General features: G+C 46.4%; 1 protein-coding gene across 1 annotated transcript in view; it reads left to right on the top strand.

Annotated features, from left to right (window-relative positions):
- The first annotated feature begins 40 nt into the window (after positions 1-40).
- Positions 41-1,264, top strand: part of LOC107080781 (centrosomal protein of 170 kDa protein B-like) — an 18,864-nt gene continuing 17,640 nt past the window's right edge. Inside the window, exons 1-2 of the mRNA XM_015368985.1 lie at positions 41-236; positions 408-570. Of these exons, the coding sequence (XP_015224471.1) occupies positions 108-236; positions 408-570 (292 nt within the window). The 5' untranslated portion in view covers positions 41-107. The remainder of the gene's footprint in view (positions 237-407; positions 571-1,264) is intronic.

Below are 1,264 nucleotides of genomic sequence, written 5' to 3' on the forward strand. Positions count from 1 at the left end.
ATCCATCCATCATCCATCCATCCATCCATCCATCATCCATCCATCCATCCATCCATCCAGGGTGTTTTCCTCCTCTTCCTCTCTGATGTTTAGCTGTTTCCTCCTTTATGGTCTGCAGACGTCTCACTCTGTGTTTGTGTAAACAGTCACGCAGCGTGGACAAGCAGCACGCCGTCATCAACTACAACCTGACAACTGATGAGCACCTGGTGAAAGATCTGGGAAGCCTGAATGGGGTAAACGCTCTGACACTGCTACACTGAGGCTGCTGTTTGCCTCTGACATCACAGTTCTTAACCAATCAGCTGCTAGGACAGTCTGTCTCTATTAGTTGATGATTTCCTCTCACTTCCAGTCTATTCTTTTTTCCCCAACAATTAAAGTTTTGTTCATCTTGTTTTCTGCAGACGTTTGTGAACGACCTGCGGATTCCCGATCAGACCTACATCACACTCAAACTGTGCGACATCATCCGCTTCGGATATGATATCCTTCCCAGTCTCCTTGTTTGTGTGTGTTTATATTGGGTGGGGCGACAGTGGTGTTGGGTGTTTGCCCGGCAACTGAAAGGTTGTCGGTCCAAGCCCTGGCTCTAGTTTCCATCGTCGTTGTGTCTTTGGGAAGACACTTCACCTGCATTACCACCTTCTGATGGTGGTCATATGGTGGCGCCAGCCTACGGCAGCCTGGCTTCTATCAGTGAGCCCCAGGGCAGCGGTGGCAGCTCACCACCATCAGTGTGTGAGTGGATGGATGAATGTAGTGCAAAGCTCTTTGGTCAGGTCCCCACCGGCCGTTTACCAGGAACTTCTGGAATATTCACCAACGTTCTGAGTTCAGCCAGACCTCATGGAGACATTAGTCTGATCCCAATATGTCTGACCCCCAATCTAACCAGAGAGGTTTATTTAGATTACCTGTGGACTAAAGGTCAGAGTTTAAAATATACAGGTAACGCTTAAGGTAAATATCAGGGTTATACTTAATGTCAGGGTTAGGTTTAATGTCAGGGTTAAGTTTAATGTCAGGGTTAGGTTTAATGTCAGGGTTAGGTTTAATGTCAGGGTTAGGGTTAATGTCAGGGTTAGGTTTAATGTCAGGGTTAGGTTTAATGTCAGGGTCAGGTTTAATGTCAGGGTTAAGTTTAATGTCAGGGTCAGGTTTAATGTCAGGGTCAGGTTTAATGTCAGGGTTAGGTTTAATGTCAGGGTCAGGTTTAATGTCAGGGTTAGGTTTAATGTCAGGGTCAGGTTTAATGTCAGGG

The sequence above is a fragment of the Cyprinodon variegatus genome, unplaced genomic scaffold (genome assembly GCF_000732505.1).
Source record: "Cyprinodon variegatus isolate N-32 unplaced genomic scaffold, C_variegatus-1.0 Scaffold2318, whole genome shotgun sequence".
NCBI classification, from domain to species: Eukaryota; Metazoa; Chordata; class Actinopteri; order Cyprinodontiformes; family Cyprinodontidae; genus Cyprinodon; species Cyprinodon variegatus.